At 43.9% G+C, this 19,962-nt stretch overlaps 1 protein-coding gene across 3 annotated transcripts in view; it reads right to left on the reverse strand.

Moving 5' to 3' along the window:
• Positions 1-19,962, reverse strand: part of KCNH7 (potassium voltage-gated channel subfamily H member 7) — a 292,320-nt gene that overhangs the window by 121,607 nt on the left and 150,751 nt on the right. For all 3 annotated transcript variants that reach the window (XM_069985116.1, XM_069985114.1, XM_069985115.1), the window contains exon 3: positions 14,327-14,485. In XM_069985116.1, the coding sequence (XP_069841217.1) occupies positions 14,327-14,485 (159 nt within the window). The remainder of the gene's footprint in view (positions 1-14,326; positions 14,486-19,962) is intronic.

The raw sequence follows: 19,962 nt of genomic DNA on the forward strand, positions 1-19,962 counted from the left end.
TTTTGTTCTTTCAAATCAACTGGTGTCAGAAAGTTATATAGATTTGCAATGTACTTCTGTTTATAAATCTCAAGTCTTCCAGCACTTATCAGCTGCTGTATGTCCTGCAGGAAGTGGTGTATTGTTTGCAGTCTGACACAGTGCTCTCTGCTGCCATCTTGATCCAGGTCAGAAACTGTCCAGAGCAGGAGAAGTTTTCTATGCTGCTCTAGACAGTTCCTCACATGGACAGAGGTGGCAGCAGAGAGCATTGTGCCAGATTGAAAAGAATACATCACTTCCTTCAGGACATACAGCAGCTGAAAAGTACTCAGAGATTAGAGATTTTTAAATAGTAGGTATTTACAGATCTGTATAACTTTATGACACCAGTTGATCTGAAAGAAAAAAAAATAGCTGGATAACCCCTTTAAAAGTTTTTCACCCAGATAAAATAAAGTGTAAGGCCGGGTTCACACGCTATATGCCCTTCTGTGCCCCAGCAGTGTGACAGAACAGTCAGTGTCAGTGAAGCTGGTGTGCAGTACCAGTCGGATGAACTTAATTTGTGCTGAATTGGGATGCGCTTACGGCCCCGGTCTATTCTCAATCACCGACCCAGCCTGAAGCCTCGTAGATGGGCCCGCCCCCAATGTAATGAAACTCCTCCCCTCTGTGACACGGCTCCATTGATTCTATTTGAGCTTTGTCCCCAAGTGTTGTGCAGAACCGCACACCAGGGGCCTGTGTGCCCGCCTCCAGTGCTTCAGGCCAGGCTGGTGATTGGGAGTAGACTGGCGCCATGCAAGGGAATCAGTTAAAAAAAGGACTGGGGCACTGGCATCCCCGTGCCGGCGCCAGTCTATTGATGTAAAAATCATAAAGCGATGTACCTGCTGTTACATTCTCTTTAAATAGTTTGTCTATTTTAAACAATACCATTATATAGAAGTGTCCGTTGACATTAAGCTGATCCTAAAGTATAACCATACTGAGATCTTCTGCGATTCACTGTAATCTGTAGGGAAATCTAATAGTGTTCAAATTCCCTGCAACACCACCATTGGTGAAATTATGCATTACACAATGTCCTTTCAAAGCAATGAATTGTCTGTGTAATACAGGTCCTCCAGAATGAGAGATATATTTCTACATTTCCTATATAGGCAAATGTCTACTTTTCCTATTTTCTTTTTTGTGACAAAGTTTTTATGCAGTCTCCATAGTTACAGACTACAAACCAAATCGGTGTAGTCTGATCTTGAAGTCGTAATCCCTTTCATCTTCCTCTGTGAATGCACACACACTGTTAGGGTATATTCAGACGAACGGGCTAGCAGCGAGATTCTCGCTGCGAGCCCGGCAGGTCATGGCAGTTCCCATACACTACATACTTGCTGCGGTCTAAACGACCGCAGCGAGTATGTAATTATACCGCCCTTAACCCCTTCTGCTCCCGCCCGGCTCCCCCGCTGTAAGCATACTTTACCTGTCCTTGCTGCACGGGTCCGGCGTCCTGCTCTCCCGCCCGGCCAATCGGTGGCTGCGGCTGGGCAACACACTAATTGGCCGGACAGGAGAGCAGAACGCCGGACCCGTGCAGCAAGGACAGGTAAAGTATGCTTACAGCGGGGGAGCCGGGCGGGAGCAGAAGGGGTTAAGGACGGCAGAATTACATACTCGCTGCGGTCGTTTAGACCGCAGCAAGTATGTAGTGTATGGGAACTGCCAGGACCTGCCGGGCTCGCAGCGAGAATCTCGCTGCGAGCCCGTTCGTGTGAATATACCCTTAAGAGATCAGAGCCGAACAGAGGATAAACAACTAGCCAGCTGTGCGCTGCTCCCTGTTGGTTTAAAGGATTGGTGTAGATCACTGTACTTGGTAGCCCCTACCAGTCAAATCTGTTGGACATGTAACACATTTCTTAAAGTGACAAGTATTCTTTTTTTTTTTTTTTTTTAATTAACTTTAGATGTATTGGAGGAATAAAGAAAGTTTACATTTAGATTAAGGGTTGTGCTACAGAAACTTTTAGTTTTTTTAAACAGTCCTACTGTCCTATGGTACAGGGGCGGATTAACTTTACCATGGGCCCCGGGCTGTTCACTAAGCTTGGGCAACCCCCCCACACACACAATTCACTGTAACTATGGCAGAACTAGCTTTAGACTTTTTCCTCCATAGTGCAGCCTGTAAAGGACCTGTGGTGACATCATTGTCACATGATAAGGTCCTTCAGTATGTTCTCTAATGTTACTGCATTGTCTCCTGGCTGCAATTTTGCCCTAATTTGTGCAAAATTGCGGAAAAAAGCTGAGATTTTTATGCTAATCATGGCAAAACTGTAACATGGAGATAATTCTCCCCAGGAGCTCAGGGCCCCCGACTCCCGCCCGAAATAGACCTATTGTAATCGGCTACTGCTATGGGATGAAGGGAAATAGCCACACACTCAGATTGAGGACTTATTCTCATATCACTGGGGGTCCCAGTGGTCAGAATTTCAGGGATCACAAAATAGTCACCCATCCAAAGGATAATTATTCAATGATATTTGTGTCAGGATGCCTTTAATTAGAAAGTATAAGGCCCCGTTCACACGTAGCAAAACTAGCAGAATGCCGTTAGCCTCCCTCTCATAATGGGTGTCTATGGGAGGCGTGCGCTGCTGTTCTCACAGAGTCTCTCAGCAGCAGTGCACGCCTCCCATAGACTCCCATTATGAGAGGGAGGCTAAGGGAATTGTCCGCAGAGGAATTTCGCTAGTCTTGCTACGTGTGAACGTAGCCTAAATAGGCAGGTGCCTTGTACATCAAACCAGCTGGCACCATGGCTACTCTTGCATATCCCGATCCATTTACATAACTATATTCCAAAATTCTTGATTCAAAAATAATTTTCCCGCTCGGTATTTTATTTCCTCCGCTTACCTACAGCTATCCAATAAATCATATGTTTCCCAATGAAAACCATTAGAAATGTATGGATTCGCCAAATTGATCTGCTTACAAACAAGATTCGAGCTGCGTCTGCAATTATTTAACTACAAAGTGGATTATTTATTGATTCGTTTAAAGGATTTTTATTGGAAAAAACATTAAAACTGTACTTGTCAAAAAGTAAGTACAAAAGCCAGAAGCAGAGAGTGGAAATGTTGGTAATGGATGGATAAATTAAATATTTATGGTCACATACAATGATAGATGAAGCCAGATATCAAATTTGCTCGACCAAAGTTAAAAGGGTTGTTTGAGAGAGAAAAAAAAAAATTGCCGATTATTATCCATGGATTATGTCTGGCATGGTGGTTCAGCCTCATTCAAGTTAATGACTGCTAAAAACCAGACAATATTTATGGACAATAGTGGGGATGCTTCTTAAAGGGGTTTCTCAAAATTAAAAAAATATGTAATCTTTCTTGCAAAGACAGCGCCACTCCTGTCTGCAGGTTATATGTGGTATTGCAGCCTTGTCCTATTCATTTCAATGACACTGAGCTGCAGTCCAACACGTGGCCTGTGGATGGAGGTTGCTTTTGACAGTTTTCTAAGCAAAGACCAGACAGGCTTGCGGCTTACTGAGGGATGAAGTTACATGCTACCCATAAAAGTCTATGGAGGCGGTAGGAGTGGCTGCAGAGGCACAATATAGTATGTGTTGGACTGTTTCTTACTGCTCTATAATGTCCATTTCTTACTCTTTCTTACTATTTCTGAAAAACATATGGCTAAACTGATAACTGGGTAAGATTGTCAAGAGATACAGGGTAATATTACAATTTGTTAATACATTCATACATTTAACGGACAAAAAGACCCAGAGGGACAACAAAGAAAAGATGGCTCAGAATCGGTATTTTAGTAAAATAGATATGCAAGGAAACCAGACACATTCAGCTCTGCTACATTTACACATTGAGATTTTGTGAGAAATGAATCTGTGGTGTTCACTAATAAAGTGGAAGCATTCATTTTCAGTGACAGAAATAAGTTATACATAAAATTATCTATTTAACCATTAAAGATATATATATATATACATATATATATATATATATATATATATATATATATATATATATATATCTTTATATATGTATATATATTATATATATATATTTTTTCAGTCAACTGGTGCCAGAAAGTGCCAAAGATTTGTAATTTATTTCTATAAAAAAATCTCAAGTCTTCCAGTATTTATCAGCTGCTGTATGTCCTACAGGAAGTGGTGTATTCTTTCCAGCCTGACACAGTGCTCTCTGCTGCCACCTCTGTCTATGTCAGGAACTATCCAGAGCAGCAGCAAATCCCTATAGAAAACCTCTCCTGCTCTCCAGCCTGAAAAGAATACCAATTCTTGCAGGACATACAGCAGCTGTTAAGTACTGGAAGACTTGAGATTTTTTAATAGAAGTAAATTACAAATCTCTGGAACAAGTTGATTAAATTTTTAGTTTTTTTGCTGAACTATTCCTTTAATACTGATAATTTGCATAATGCCCATTAACTATAAATGTATGTCTTGTGTATGTCTTACATGTATGATAGGTTACATAACCTTTAGATCCCCTATCATACACCCCATGCAGCAGCCAGTGATATTCTGCACTTCCAGCTCTTACTAAACCTCCTCATGCTCTTATAGGTTTTCCAAAAATAGCAACCTGAATGTTCCCATCATTGTTTTATAGAAGGCTGCGATGTGTAATAGGCCAGCAGAGATCCATCCACACTGCAAACTCACCGTGTCCATCATATAAGACGGGGATACAAAGAACCGCACAAACATCATGGGAAAAAAATCTAAAATGGAAAAACTGGTTATATCGCCATATGTCATTATAGGAGACAGAAGAAAGGGAAAGAACAGAAGGCTTTCTCTGCGACTCGCCTGACAGCACGGGGAAGTGTCATCTACAGATGTGCAAAGAGAATTGGATTCTGTAACACTACCTGGATACTGGAGTATATTGCATGATTCTCCAGGCTCTGTATGCGTTCACACTACATGACAGTATTGTACAGAATTTGCACTTTGTTGTGCTGTTAACAGTTTATTGCACTTATAAGCAGGTACTATAGGGCAGAATTATGCTTGCACAGTACGGTATTATTATCTGTTTGACTCTTATTCTCTTATATTTCCTCTATAGGGTTCATTGTACGGTATGCCACTACGATTTAAGAACAATATGGCGGTATTATTATTATACCACTTATCTTACTGTTATCAGTTTACTGTTTATTCCAACACTGCAGTCTTATGCTATCATTGTATAGTGCTGCTATAGAATGATATTGCATGTTATAGTTGAGGCAATTGAATTATGGCAAAATAATGGTGTAGATCATGAGCACCTCATCCCCTGCAAACAGCTGATCTCTGGTGATGCTGGGTGTTAGACCCACTCCCCCAATCAAATAATTAAAGTCTCTTCTAAAGATAGGTCATCAATTCTGAATAAAGCTGGACAACCCCTTTTAATTGTTGTTTTTTTTTCAGGGTAAAAAAAATATATATGGCTGAGGTGCTATACTAATATAAAAACAAAAGTCTCACTCACTTTCCCCTGATCCGTCACACCTGCTGCTACAATACTCCCAGTCTGGCAATGCGCTACTGTGGACATACAGCAATAGGTACTCTGGTATGTACACAATGTTAAACTATGGGTTATATTGGTGGTGAGAAATGGGAAGGAAGCCTTGATTTACCTTTGACAAACAGTGCAGATTATCTCAAGCCATCCACCTGCAGCAACACAGCCCAGGCTTTCTCAGGGATTCTCTCTATTTCCTACATGACACACGCCAAGCCCTGCAACACTTTCTGTAATTTGACCTTATCTATCTGTTACCAGGGACAGAATTTCCCTGACAACAGGCAGTGGATGGCAGATTGCAGGGTAATGAAACTCCTAAAGATAAAAGAAAATGTATCAAACTGGCGTACAAGTAAAACATGGATACAGCCTATGGCCTATAGCTATATCTATGTTTAAGGCGGCATGGGGGGAACATTTCGACAGAGCCACTCAACACCACTTAGGAGTTAAATGGATATAAAATGGAGGCAAGTTGCCATTATTGAATACAAAGCCAGGAACAGATCAGATATGGAGAACATGTATAAAGGAAAGACTGAGACATCTCCTGTGTTCAGCTCCATTTATGGCCTTTTATTTAATAACTGCAATTAAAAACCTGAAGGTGTGAACACACCCTGAGCGGCACTACCTCTTTAAAGTGACATACTGAGGATTACTATACTGTACCTTGGTATGTTATAGCGGTGACATCCCGAGCTGTAGGCAGTAGCTGTTTGTGATACGTGAGCTGCAGCCTTCGGGGATGTCATTTTTACTATTTAAAAGGCAGTGTCAAAACCTGATGCCCTGGGAGGCATTTGCCAGATCATTGAAAAGAAAACATTTTAGTGATCCTGGGGGCATCATTTACTAACTCTACATGACCAGATGGTATTCAGTGGAGCTTTAAAAGACAGACTACTGCAGAAATTACCCTGGCTGGCTGTCATTGTCGCTGTCTCTCACAGGCAATCAAAGACGAGAACTCTCACTTTTAAGAAGATGCAGGACGTGATAGTTTCTGCTCTCAACCCTCGCTTTTTTTTCCCTACGACCATCACAACTCACTGAAGTATCATCCTATTACAACTGCGCCTTTCATCTTTGCAATATACTTCTTTTTTTTGTTTATTAGATAGTCTTTGATATCTGAACTGTCAATTGTATAAATTTATAATGCAGCGGCTGTCAGTGTACCCTGCTAGGAGAAGAGCAGGAGGGAAGCTACACCCGCCCGATGAATTATTTGCTGAACCAGCCCAATTAATTATTTCAATACTGTATGCATATTATTTAGTGATAGATAGATGATAGACAGATAGATAGATAGATAGATAGATAATAGATGGATAGAAGATAGATAGATGATAGACAGACAGATAGATAGATAGATAGATAGATAGATAGATAGATAGACAGATAGATATATAGAATGATAGACTGATAGGTTAAATATATATTAACCACTCCACTGCAGCTATTGCCATTGCTATGTGCGACCAGCACTATGTGCCAGACAGGGGCGTAGCTAATGTGTCCTGGGCCCTGGTGCGAGAGGCCAACTTGCCCCCCCCCCCCTCCTTTCACGACCAAGTGATGCTATTGGTGTGTGTGTATATATGTAATACCAGTATATAGGAAGGAAACATTACCGCCACACCACAACCACTACCATCACCACCATATTGTTACTGACCAAATCCAGTACACTAAATCACCTCATCCAGTCATATAGAGGTGGCCCCAGCTCTACACAGGCTCTATACACCATATACATTACAGTGCAGTTATATCAGGTGACTCACAGGAGACGTCTTTTCTGATCAGAGTTCTTTCCTTTTCATCTTCTCCATCCGTCCTGGGCCATTATGAGAACTTCTCCGAGCCACGAATCCACAGAATCTGCCAGACAGACATATTAGGCTCCTCACACTGACACCATCCTCATCTCTATACACACTGCACATCTGTACTGTCCCCTTTACACCCTCATTTAGTGGGTAGCCCTGACTCTATGTGACCCCCTAATAATATATGCCCCCTCTGTGTATTCCCTCTCCCCCTATGTTACACCCCCCCAAATAGATGGCCTCCTCTACCCCCTCCCTTATAGATGGCCCCCTCTACCCCTTCCCTTATAGACGACCCCCTCTACCCCCTCCCTTATAGATGGCCCCCTCTCTCCTCACCCTCCCTTATGGATGGTCCCCTTCCCCCCCCCCTCCCTTATAGATGGTCCCCTTTCCCCCCTCCCTTATAGATGGTCCCCTTTCCCCCCCTTTATAGATGGTCCCTCTTCCCCCCCCCCCACCCTCATAGATGGTCCCCTTTCCCCCCCCCCCACCCTCATAGATGGTCCCCTTTCCCCCCCCACCCTCATAGATGGTTCCCCTTCCCCCCCCTCATAGATGGTCCCCTTCCCCCCCCCCTCATAGATGGTCCCCTTTCCCCCCCCCTCATAGATGGTCCCCTTCCCCCCCCCACCCCCCACCCCCCTCATAGATGGTCCCCTTTCCCCCCCACCCCCCCTCATAGATGGTCCCCTCCCCCCCCCCCCTCCCTTATAGATGGTCCCCTTTCCCCCCTCATAGATGCCCCCCTCTTTCCCCCCCACCCTGCAGGCTGATAAAAAACAAAACAAAACTTAACTCACCTGACAACGCGCTCCCACGTTGATCCTCACTCCTTCGGTCTGTCCCCGGCTGCTGCACGGCTGCCGGGGGTGTCGCGTCTTATCCCCGGCAGCGTGCGCATCCCAGAACTCCCTGCGCGCCGGAACCGGAAGTCAGGGCCCAAGGCGCGCAGGGAGCTCTGGGATGCGCGCGCTACCGGGGGTAAGACGCGACACCCCCGGCAGCCGCGCAGCAGCTGGGAGAAGACGGAGCCAGACTCTTGTGACTGCAAGCAAAACAATGCTTGCGGTCACAAGAGTGATTGATCGGGAGGGCCTCGGGCTATGCCACTGGTAGCTATGCCACTGGTGCTAGACTGTCAGGGGGGAGCTCGGTTTGGATGGTTAAGTAATCTATTTACCCATCCATGGTTCCCACTGCACACCTCCCCAACACCCCCCCACCCCCCCACCCCCTCCGTCCGCTGCTGCGATCTGCAGTGTAACTATGAGCACTCGTAATGAGTGCTCACAGTTACTGTGCAGGAGCAGCACTGAAAGAGAGGGAGCAATTGGCTCTCTCCCTGTCAGTCACTCTTGTGGCCGCAGCGGTCACAAGAGGCTGCTCTCCGTCTCTGGTTTCGGCGTTCGAGTGACATCACTAAAGGGCCGGTGCCAGGACAAGGGGAGAGCGGCAGACAAGGGGAGCGCTTCAGTGCGGCCAAAAGAGGGGAAGAGAAGAGGAGACACCAGACCCAGGTGAGTATAAGTGTTTATCTTTTTATGTTATATGCTATATGGGAGGGGGAGTACAGGGGAGCTATACTACTGGGGAGCACAAAGCGGGGGTCTATATACTACTAAGGGAGCGCACATGGGGCTATATGGGAGGGGGAGTGCACAGGGGGTCTATATACTACTGGGGAGCTCAAAGCAGGGGTCTATATACTACTGGGTGAGCGCACTGGGGGCTATATACTACTGAGCGAGCACAGAGGGGGCTATATACTACTGAGGGAGCACACAGGGGGGCTATATACTACTGGGAAAGGGAACAGGGGGCCTATATACTACTGGGGGAGCACACGGGGGGGGGGCTAAATACTACTGGGGGAGCACACAGAGGGGCTATTTACTACTGGGGGAGTGCACAGAGGGGCTATATACTACTGGGGGAGTGCACAGAGGGGGTATATACTACTGGGGGAGCACACATGGGGGCTATATACTACTGGGGGAACGCACAGGGGGCAATATACTACTGGGGAGTGCACAAGGGAGCTATATACTACTGGGAGAGTGCACTGAGGGGCTATATACTACTGGGGGAGCGCACTGAGGGGCTATATACTACTGGGGGAGCACACAGGGGTCTATGTTCTACTGGGGGAGAGCACCCAGGGTCTATTTACTACTGGAGGAGGGCACAGAGGGGTTATACACTACTGGGGGAGTGCACAGGGGGCTATATAAAACTTGGGAGTGCACGGGGTATATACAACTTGGGAGTGCACAGGGGGCTATATACTACTGGGGGAGCACACAAGGGGCTATATACTACTAGAGGAACACACAGGGGGCAATGTACTACTGGGGGAGCGCACAGGGGGGCAATATACTACAGGGGGGCGCAAAGGGGACTATCTAGTTTTGGGGGAGCGCACAGGGGGACTATATACAACTGGGGGAGCGCACAGGGGGACTATATACTACTGGGGGAGAGCACATGGGGACTCTGGAGAAAATATTTCTTTTTCTTTCAAATCAACTGGTTTCAGAAAGTTATATAGATTTGTAATTTACTTCTATTTAAAAACCTCATGTCTTCCAGCACTTATCAGTTACTGTATGTCCTGCAGGAAGTGGTGTATTCTTTCCAGTCTGACACAGTGCTCTCTGCTGACATCTCTGGTCGAGTCAGTAAATGTCCAGAGCAGCAGCAAATCCCCATAGAAAACCTATCCTTCTCTGGACAGTTCCTGTCTCGGCCAGAGATGTCAGCAGAGAGCACTGTGTCAGACTGCAAAGAAAACAACACTTCCTGCAGGACATACAGCAGCTGATGTATATGGGAAGACTTGAGATTTTTAAATAGAAGTAAATTACAAATCTATATAACTTTCTGAAACCAGTTGATTTGAAAGAAAAGGATTTTCACCCGAGTACCCCTTTAAGTCAATCCATACGATTGACTTAAACATCACATGTGTAGGACAGGCGTTTAACAATAAGGGTTTTCATTCAATGACTTTAAACAGAGATCTTGAAAATTGTAAGGAACTGATACACCAAGTGCAGTATATTGCTGAATTGTCTACCATACAAATGATAGGCTTTACTCTCTGACACTTACTTTCAGGAAGCTGGTGTGCGGCTTGCTTTAGTATAGAAAAATAAACAGACAGGCGTAGCTGGGGCGCTGCAGGTAGTGGAACAACATCCATTTGTTATCCTGTTTTGTAAACCAACGTTGTGCTCGCGGAGGTCGCAGGTCCTCGTAGTGTTTGTTTACGCTCTCTGTTTCTGGGGAAGCGTCAGCATGAAAGCTGCATCTCCAGTCTAACAATGTACTGGCACCTCCTGCACAAGGTCAGTAGGCTGCTTCTCCTGCGCTGTGACTGTACAGTGATGTTTATCATGGAGCAAACTGTACAGCTTCAGCTGCGGCCCCCGGATTTATATGTCTAAGGATTTCTACCTGGAATCTGCAAATATTACCATTATCTTAGAGGACTTAAAGGGACAGTTTGTTTACCTACTGAGACCGATTTCAGACATCACATTTTTAGAAAGGAGCAAAACTGTACAGATGTTCCATCTAGTATGTGATGTGATTAGTGATGAGCAAATAGTGAAATATTCGAATATTCGATATTCGTATGCATATCGTACGGATATTCGACTATTCCATCGAGTATTCGATTATTGAAAAACATCTACTCAAACACTTGGAGGAAAAAAAACGGATCTTGGGGGATTTGAACGCTTATTAAATATTTGTCGAATATTTGGCGAACTATTCCATAATATTCGATAGATCGAATACCTCACTATTTGATCGAATGTCTATTCGATCGAACAGTATTCGCTCATCACTAGATGTGATGTCTTTTAGTATTCTACCAGTTCTAGGCACACAAGCCGTACTCAAGCCATAGCATTTGGGTGACAACAACTCATGATCACTGCTACAGAGCCCATATGAATTATTATTTATTTATTTTATTTCTTAACTAGGAAGACTAGAACTAAAGCGAACAGAATCACATAGGGTTAAACCCCTTCTGTCAGTATCCATAAACCCTTTCACGACCATAGATCATTGATGCCCAGGATGTTTTGGACTTCAGCTTATGGGATCATAATTATCTCATAAAATGAAGTCCGTAGCTCTGTCCCCTCTCCTCTGTACCCTGCCGCTGTTATAATCTTGTAACAGTGGCAGGGAAGAAAGGGGGGGGGCAGAGCTCATGGCCGCATGCTGGCCTTACCTCCGTCCCTTCCCCACCGGCCTCCGTAGCAAGGACACAAGGAGCCTGAGGCTTCTGGTGTCCATGGCTACCATCAGGGCACTGCGATCACATCGCAGAGCCCCGATGGTTACCAGAGAATTCTCCCTCTGTAAATGGAGAATTCTCTGAAGCCTTATAGATGTTGCGGTCGTGCCAAGGGTTAAAGGGATAATTGTCAGCGCCAGAGCTCAGCTTCTGCACCTGTGTCACCCAGGGATTGTAAATTAACGTTGCTGCAGCATCGGGCAATTTACTGTGCAGCGGCGGGAGGGGGTTAAAGGGGTTGTCCAGTGAAAATCTTTTTCTTTCAAATCAACTGTTTTCAGAAACGTATATAGATTTTTAATTTACTTCTATTTTAAAATGTCAAGTCTTCCCATATATATTAGCTGTTGTATGTTCTGCAGGAAGTGGCGTGCAAATCTATATAACTTTCTGAAACCAGTTGATTTAAAAGAAAATTATTTTCGCTGGATAACCCCTTTAACCAGGAAGGCTAGAATTGAAGCAAAGCAGAATCACATGATGTTAAACCCCTTCTGCAAGAGTATCAATTAAAGTGTCCCTGTCACTTTAAAAAATGTCTTTGAAAAGTTAAAGTGTCACTGTGTTTTTTTTGTTTTTTTTTGCAGAAATCAATAGTACAGGCGATTTTAAGAAGCTTTGTAATATGCTTAGGCAAATATGCCATTATCTGCATTCAAAAAGACTTTCCCCAGGAGGGAGGAGGGAGATTAGTCGCCAGCAGAGAGCAGAAAACAAAGGATTACACCGTGGGAGCTGTGTGAAAGCCAGTATTCAGAGGTCAGAGAGGTCAGTGCTGACTAGAGGAGATAGCCCGGTGATGTAGCTGTAAATTAAATCTATGTTGTCCTGTCTGGGTCCCTCATCTCCCTCCACCCCTCCCCTCTCCATAGAAAACAATGAAGACAGGGGGGAGATTTTCAAACTGCTTTTTCATGATAAAAATGCAGTTTTCGGCTAATATACCCAATAACCAAGTTTCTTAAAATCGCCTGTACTATTGATTTCTGCAAAAAAAAAAAAAAAATAAAATTAAACCACAGTGACACTTTAAGGCCTTATTACGACAAGCGATTACTGGCCATATTTGGCTGATTATCGGCTCTTACAGCCAATAATCGCTTGGTGTAATAGCTCCTGTTAAAAGGCAACATGTACAATGTGTGGCACGCTACAAAATAACGGGTCTATTGAGATACTACTATAACATTAGTACTTTCCTAAAGAACTTTGTAAACTTCACGGCCATGCATGTCATATAACTACATAATAAATCTAGAGGAGAAAAAAAATGTCATCTGTAGAAGAAAAAATAAAAAAGCGACCGATCAGCAATTCACATTCACTTGGAAATAATTCTGACCGCAAGATGTAAAATGCAAATGATGACTGGAAGCAAGAAGAACAAAGAAGCCACATTCATGTCTAACAAAGCGAAAAGTGCATACTGTATATAGGTTATCCTCAAGAGTGCAAAATACGGAAAACTAGGAGAATGGTATATGCAAACAAGGACGTCAGGAAGAAATGAAATCAAAAGAATAGAAGAAAGGAGATATGCTGACATGTAATTTCCCATATCAATAGGGGGCTGGTATTCTATACTTCCATTAGTATATTAAACAATGTTAGCCACTTTCGATATCCTCTTTTTGTTAGACGACTCCTAGAATGACAGGCAGGTCATGCAGTCTCAGCTGTAATCTTTGCAGGAACCTGGTAGCAAGTGTTAACGTTCTCTTCAGCGCCACCACAGCATAAATGAAGTATTAGGCTATGTTCACACAGTGTTTTTCTTTTCAAAAAAGTACGGCCGTTGTTGCATGTCAGTTTTCTGTGGCCGATTTTCAGTGAATAGCGGGTGCAGATAACCCTGTTAGTGCACGCTCCATAGTGTGCAGTGGGGAGTTCTGATGCGAGCGCACACGGATGCGCCCGCATCAGAACTCTGCTGCTGCAAAGATCATCCGGCCGGTACTGTGTTTACACTGTGTGAACATAGCCTTACATGGCGCTAATTGAAATCTGCATAAAGCATAGATGTGGGTTCTGAATGGTGGACTGCCTCTACTAACTATATATAAATATATATAAATCCCCCTCTTCATAACCCTATTACACATAGGGTGGCATTTATTAAGTCCGGCGTTTTTTACGCCGGACTTATAAATGCCCCCGCAGCTCCGGCGCTACGGAGATTTATGTAGAGGCGGACTGCCTCTACATAAATCCCGTGCGCGCCGGTGCGCACCGCCGAAAACCTACGCCAGCTGAGGACTGGAGTAGGTTTTCGGCATACATGTGGGCGGAACGGATGGTAAATTGCGCGGACTCTGAGTCTGCGCCATCCGTTCCGCCCACTACACGCCCCCTTTCCGCCCCCCTGGCGTACTCGGCGGAAAGTGCCGTTTTGCGAATATTTTATTCGCAAATCGGCCATTTGCGAATAAAAAAATACGCAAATCGGCACTTTCCGCCGAAAATCATCCGTTCGCCGGATGATACATGTGGCCCATACTGTTTACCTATTTTTGGACCACCCTGTATATTTTACAAAGTAAATCAAAAATATAATAAATGAGAACATTACTGATGTTTCGCCATTAACTTACGGTTTTCTGCCTTGATTGGAAGAATTTGGCTTAATTTATCCGGGGATCCCGCTGGGCTTTCAACCTTTGTCACATGCTCGAAATTAATGATAAACATCATTGCGACCCCTTCCTGGTTCTTCACCGGTATGACATGTGTACTGCAGATGAAGGTTGATCCTGAAAATAGGGAAATGACTAGAATTAGGTCGATATATATCACCATTCAACAATAATATTTAATATACAACAATAGGTGATTCTCATTGTACTGCAACTGGGGCTGGAGGGGGGGGGGGGGAGCCATACATAGCCCCCCCCCCCCTCCACTTAAAGAGAATATACCACTTTACAGCAGCAGATCATCGTGGGGATCCCGGTAGTGCAGTCCTTTGTTTGAAACGTCTGGCTCCCGCGCTCAGCACCGTTCTTTGATCGTGTACCGGCCTGGATCTATGCAGTGGGAGCAAGCCCGCCACCCACAGTGTGACGATGTCCCCTCCCCTCTGTGACGCAGCTCCATTAGAATCAATGGAGCCGCGTCACAGAGGGGATATCGTTACACTGGGGGCGGCGGGCTTGCCCCCACTGCATATAGCCGGATCGGTACACGGTTAAAAAACGGTGCTGAGCGCCGGACCAAAAGTGCCACCGCTGATCTGCTACAATAAAAAAAAACAACAAAAAAACAGCAATTTACCCAATGCTACATTCGCATGAAAATTAATGTCAGGTGCAATTTAGGTTGCTAACTGCTGCCGCTGTAAGATGCTGTTAGGTCAAGGAGGCACATGGTACCTTTTCTATATCTGTCTATGCTTTATAACAAAGAACAAATCCTTTTACTTATTTTCCTGTGCTAAGGTCCAAGAAGTGTTCTCATGCCCCTAAAGCGCTCAGGGTTTTAATAGCTCTTCCATTAATTTGCTTGATTGATAGTCAGCAGGATCAGGGATTGGAGGTGGAGCAAGGAGGCATTACAGTCTGTATCACTTTTGGGGTTTGGGAACGCCCCTTGGACCCTTTGCACCAGAGAACAATGTGTATCCTTGTCTTAACAGCTATGTAACAGTGCCCGCTGCTTGGAACCTAACTTTAAGCTGACAGAGTCACTTTAAAATTCTAAATTTCACTTCAACCCAAAGGAGAATAAGAAAATATTTCAGGGGTGTAACTGTTGGTGCAGAGGTAGCAATAACAGCCAACCCTGGAACCATAAGTGGTGGAGCTACTAATGGGGTCCCTGGGTCCCTGGAGTTACCACTTACACCTGGTAAACATAGATAGGAAATATATAGAATAATAGCAATAATAAACATAATAATATTATAACAAAGAGAAAAAGCAATAGGAGGAATAAATATAAAGTAAATTGTTTCACAGAACTAGAAACGTGAGCAGAAGAACTCTGAGTCATTTCTATACCGAATTTCCCCACCGCTGTGCGACGTGCAGTCAGATCCTAATTTATATGCGAGGTTTAATAGAAAGTTAAAAATATAATTACTGTAATGCTTAATTAAAAGTTCTGTAGCTTCTACTTTTAGCTTCATCTTTAATGTAGAATGGGTAATCTTCTTGTATTGATTAGTGCATTAATAGACAGGGAAAATGCCCTAGTTTATAAGTAACTTACTAAAAAGCTTGATGGAGGTAAGGATTATTTTTTTTTCTGACTCAGATTTAAAGGGAACCTGTCACCCCCCCCCGTGCCGGGGTGACAGGCTCCCGACCCCCCGCTACAGCCCCCTATACTCACCTGATCCCGCCAGGTCCTGCTTCTGGATCCGGTCGGGTCACGGAGATCTATGCCGCTGCAGCCCGGCGCGCGTGCTGAGAGATGAGTCCAACGCTCATAGAGAATGACAGGAGAGTCCAGCGCTCTGTCATTCTCTATGAGCGTTGGACTCATTTCTCAGCGCGCGCGCCGGGCTGCAGCGGCTGAGATCTCCATGACCCGACCGCATCCAGAAGCGGGACCCGGCGGGATCAGGTGAGTATAGGGGGCTATAGCGGGGGGTCGGGAGCCTGTCACCCCGGCACGGGGGGTGACAGGTTCCCTTTAATGCCTGCATGTTTGAAAGATTGCCTTTAAAAAAAAATAATAAAAAAAATCACAGAGAAAAAAAACATAGACGCCAGCAAGGACAATGTAATGTGTGTTCTGTGAGAGGTCTCTCCATTTAAAAGTTTTCTGGGTTAGAATTTTTTTTTTTTAAATGAGGGTTGCAAAAAGTAAATAAACCATACTCATCTACCCTGATCCTCCTGCCCCCTTCTGCTGTTCAAATGGTGCCAGATTCCCACTGTTATTCCACTGGCAATTGGTCCTTCAGGTGCACCTGATGAAGAGGCCGGTCCGGCCTGGAAACGCGTTGTGCTGTATCCTTAATTTAATGTTTTATTATACTTTTTAAATTATTTTTAAAAAGCTATATACTCAGTCTTGCACAACCACATCAGGTGAGGGAATCCACTGTTAAACTCCCCTACTTGATCCACCTCTGTTTTTATGATCCTGCACCATGGAGCTCTGTCTTCTCTGTGTTCTCTAGCTCCAGAACCTGAGACACTCTTTGAGGATCACTGAACAGGGGACTCTACTCTCTTAACCCAAAGTGAGGTATATTTTACTATGAACAGCCAGTGGAGTCAGTAAGCCTGCTGAAGCTCCTCTATTTATTCCCTGTGTGTTCCTCCGCCTGTGGCATTGTTCAGCACATGTCAGCAAGCTGTGAATACAATTAATTCTTCCGTAATGTGTTTTGAAGGTCAGGGGGTGGGGCTTGAGCTCAGAGATGAGATCCAAACAAGCCATCTGAAACAGCAGGAGGGAGGGGGAAGAAAGGGAGCTGCTGAGACAACACCACACTGAAAATGAAAGGACTACACAACTTTCTGTGAGGGGTCAACCAAAAGCCTGCTAAACCCAGTACAATTTATTACAACGCTATACTAACAAGTAATATGGTATGTTTTAAGGTGATCATTTTATTTAAACAGTAGAGATGAGGGAACCTCACGCACGCTTCGGTCTGTCCAAATCTGAGTGTGCGGCATTCAGAAGTTGGATGCAGCCCTAGGGAGTCCTGGAAAACATAGATACAGCCTATGACCTATAGCTGTATTCATGTTTTCCAGGCAGCCTTAGGACCGCATTTAACTTCTTCAGCCATCGGTAATCACATGCCACATGCGCGGGTTCGGACAAGTCTGAGTGTGCTTGAGATTCTATTAAATACACTTTTCGGATAGAAGAATAACCATTTAATTTCTCAAGACTGAATAAATTCAGGCATTTAACCATCCTTCTTAAAAGAATGCCTATGGGCAATCCACTTACAACGTTCTTGTATTCCGACGTATGGTTTTCTACTTTCTGTGTAAGCGCCCATTTCACATTGATGCACATCACCAAGTACTGTAGTTCTGATGACTCTCACAACCTGGAACCCCAAAGCCCACAGACATATGACCATAGTGGTAGCCTATTACGGATCTATCGGAAGGAAAGTGCCCACCTCTACTCAATCCTATTTGTGACTTCTGTTTGATCCAGTTGGGTGGTACGGACTGTTTGTCAGCAAACAGGAGGGCAAGGAATTGGTCTAATAGTCATCCATAGAGTATGAAGAAGGGAATAAAGAGAGCGCTCTTGTGTCAGAGTAGAAAAATGTAAACCATATATATGACCATTCTCAAGACAATCCTGAAAATCCCCTTCTACCCTAAGGCTATGTTCACACTGCGTATGAGTCCGCGTACGAACCGCGAACATACACCCGTAGTACAGTTATGCTTCCCTAGCTTGTTTCGAAGCGATCTGAAGCAGGTCATTTACTTGGAAATCTTCGCCCAGCCCAATAAAACTCACAGAACCTTTTTGATTGCAAAATCAAGTTCAATTTGGCTGAAATAAGTACTTCGTACGGGACCGCATGGAAATCCACGGCCGTGAGTAGGAACATTTCCGTTCTCAAACAATTGTCTTGTTCATTTTTCACGGCGCCGCATACGATCCGGCCGTAAGCTCATACGTAGTGTGCATTGTGCGGGCGTATATCGTATACTTTCAAGTGAACGCATCAACCTCAAAACTACGTGTGTATATTCGCTGTTCGCACTACGTCCAGACTCATACGCAGTGTGAACATAGCCTAAAAGTATACAAGAAGAGATTAATCAAACATAGTGTAAAGTGAAACTGGCTCAGTTGCCCCTAGCAACCAATCAGATTCCACCTTTCGTTTTCCAAAGAGTCTGTGAGGAATGAAAGGTGGAATCTGATTGGTTGGTAGGGGCAACTGGGCCTGTTTCACTTCACAATTTGTTTGATAAATCTCCCCCACTGTTTTCAACTCACTAAATGCACTCATCCATTCCCAGTTTCTTTTCTTTATAGTTAGTAGTATAGTATAGTTATAAAATGATCAGGTAAAAGATACTGTACTAAAAAGAAAATGTGTCGTGCACAGTCTTTTCCCCTTTAACAGTCCGTGACTACTTCTCCTACAGTACGGCTCATCAATTTCTTATGATCGCACCGTTGAAGTTTTATCCACTGTATCTTCAGACCATCTCCTGAAACAGTTACACCACGGCACTCGCTTTAGTTCCCATGGAAACAAATAAAATGACTTTAGTAAACAGAAAATAAGCAATTTCGGATTGTTCTGAAAATACTAAAAATAGCTGTGCTGTAGGATAGGCAGCTCGGCCGGCTCAGACTTATTAAATAGACGCTATGGCTTTCACCATCGGAGAATAGCAGTCTTTAGGCTAATGAATAATGTTCCATAAAGCTGTCTTAGCGGAGAGGGGATTTTTCATCTGAAAGTACAGCCATGATATTTTCTGGTTTGTGCAGGCGTCAGCATTTATAAATGGCTTGTCTATTGTTTGTTTACGTTCTCAGGCTAAAAAAGAGGGAAAAAAACCAGCGATTTATCTGGAAAGCGCTGAACAGAGGAAGACAAAACACAATCGGTCTCACGTATCGGAACAGTCAATCGGAATTACATTTTCATAGTCGGAATTACATTTTCACGGCCAGAGCCTCTTATCATCTATGCACCGTCCTTATATTTAACCCCATGGGAACCCGCCTTGTTATAGTATAAGGCCTACACTGTACTATTACGGTGTCCCAAACTTACGGGAATTGCTGGGGGAAGGACAAATATAGCTAAAATGGACAAGCGCGGTTCAACTCTAACAACGGATCAAAAAAAACCTTCCTTGTTTAACCGCTTGAATGCTATGATCAAAGCTGCTTACATCATACAAGGAGAAAGCAAGATGGGATTCCCCAGTGATTACATGATAAGGATGTCCTCTGGCATGGATAGACTGACCAAGGTCCATTGAAGGACACCCCCAGGGCTGTTGTTTTATGATACTTGTTCCTGAGGCTTACGCACTATGTATATGATGTATATGTGCACATTATTAGTGTTTAAAATTATGGATAATTAATAAAAAATATAATAGTGGGGTAAAAAATTTAAAAAAATATATAAAAAAAATTTCAAAAAGTAAAAGAACAATATGTATTATATTGAATACCTTCTCACTTATGACAGAAAACACCAAATAAAACATGCACACGTATTAAAAAGTATTTAAATGTAGTGGAAACGTAGCATGTCAGCTCTGTC

Source organism: Dendropsophus ebraccatus, chromosome 9, assembly GCF_027789765.1.
Source record: "Dendropsophus ebraccatus isolate aDenEbr1 chromosome 9, aDenEbr1.pat, whole genome shotgun sequence".
In the NCBI taxonomy this organism is placed as follows: domain Eukaryota; kingdom Metazoa; phylum Chordata; class Amphibia; order Anura; family Hylidae; genus Dendropsophus; species Dendropsophus ebraccatus.